This window comes from Caenorhabditis briggsae (genome assembly GCF_000004555.2).
Source record: "Caenorhabditis briggsae complete genome, chrI, whole genome shotgun sequence".
Lineage (NCBI taxonomy): Eukaryota > Metazoa > Nematoda > Chromadorea > Rhabditida > Rhabditidae > Caenorhabditis > Caenorhabditis briggsae.
The window spans coordinates 13,022,191-13,023,504 of NC_013489.2; the positions used below are offsets into that span (position 1 = coordinate 13,022,191).

Genomic DNA, 1,314 nt, shown 5'->3' on the forward strand with positions numbered 1-1,314 from the left:
TTCTGAATTTCTGAATTTCTGAATTTCTGAATTTCTGAATTTCTGAATTTCTGAATTTCTGAATTTCTGAATTTCTGAATTTCTGAATTTCTGAATTTCTGAATTTCTGAATTTCTGAATTTCTGAATTTCTGAATTTCTGAATTTCTGAATTTCTGAATTTCTGAATTTCTGAATTTCTGAATTTCTGAATTTCTGAATTTCTGAATTTCTGAGATTCTGAATTTCTGAATTTCTGAATTTCTGAATTTCTGAATTTCTGAATTTCTGAATTTCTGAATTTCTGAATTTCTGAATTCCTGAGATTCTGAACTTCTAAATTTCTAAATTTTCCAAACTTTTTTTCTACAGTAACCCATCATGGCTCTGGCAAGTGTAAGTGTCTACGAGCTCAGCCGCCTATCGTCCAACTTTGGTCCGCCGACCGCGGCGGCCGTCCGCCGGCGGTCAAACTCCACGAAAGTTCGACGGAAAGCCGATGAATCATTGGAAAGGAGAAGGTATTACAATTTTTGAATTTTTAATTTTTCAAAAATTTTTCACAAATTTCAAAAAAATTGGATTTTTTGTATTTTATTCGATTTTGGGTATTTTATAACCCAATTTTTCAGATGTTTCAACTAATTTCGAAAAAAAATTCTTCCAGAAAAAGCCACAATATCCCAAATCAAGACCGTATCACTATCACCTACCTTGGACGTCCCAAAAGTCCAAATTTCGAAAATTCAAAATTTCTGAAAAATCGAAAACCCTCGCCTACAGTAATCAAAAAGGTCCCATCCACGTCATCAATCTCAACGACGCCTTCTAGTCCGACTAAGAAGACTTCTGGAGTCAGAAAGATTCAGAAGACGTCGGGCTCGACGTCTTCGGAATCTACGGGGACGTCTTCCGGAGAATGGATGGATTGCATTGAGATGGTCAATGAGATTGGAGCAGTGGCAAAGAAGGAGAATCGGAGTGAGGGGGATTCAGAAATTCAGAAATTCAGAAATTGAGAAATTGAGAAATTGAGAAATTGAGAAATTCAGAAATTCAGAAATTCAGAAATTCAGAAATTCAGAAATTCAGAAATTCAGAAATTCAGAAATTCAGAAATTCAGAAATTCAAAAATTCAAAAATTCAGAAATTCAGAAATTCAGAAATTCAGAAATTCAAAAATTCAGAAATTCAAAAATTCAAAAATTCAAAAATTCAGAAATTCAAAAATTCAGAAATTCAGAAATTCATAAATTCAAAAATTCAGAAATTCACAAATTCAGAAATTCAGAAATTCAGAAATTCAAAAATTCAAAAATTCAGAAATTCAGAAAT

At 32.6% G+C, this 1,314-nt stretch overlaps 1 protein-coding gene across 1 annotated transcript; it reads left to right on the plus strand.

Moving 5' to 3' along the window:
- Nucleotides 1–359: 359 nt before the first annotated feature.
- Nucleotides 360–997, plus strand: CBG18880 (the record flags this gene model as incomplete). Its single annotated transcript, XM_002646422.2, has 2 exons — nucleotides 360–499; nucleotides 646–997. 2 exons carry the CDS (start codon nucleotides 360–362, stop codon nucleotides 995–997), a joined length of 492 nt encoding a protein of 163 aa, XP_002646468.2.
- Between the last annotated feature and the right edge of the window lie 317 nt (nucleotides 998–1,314).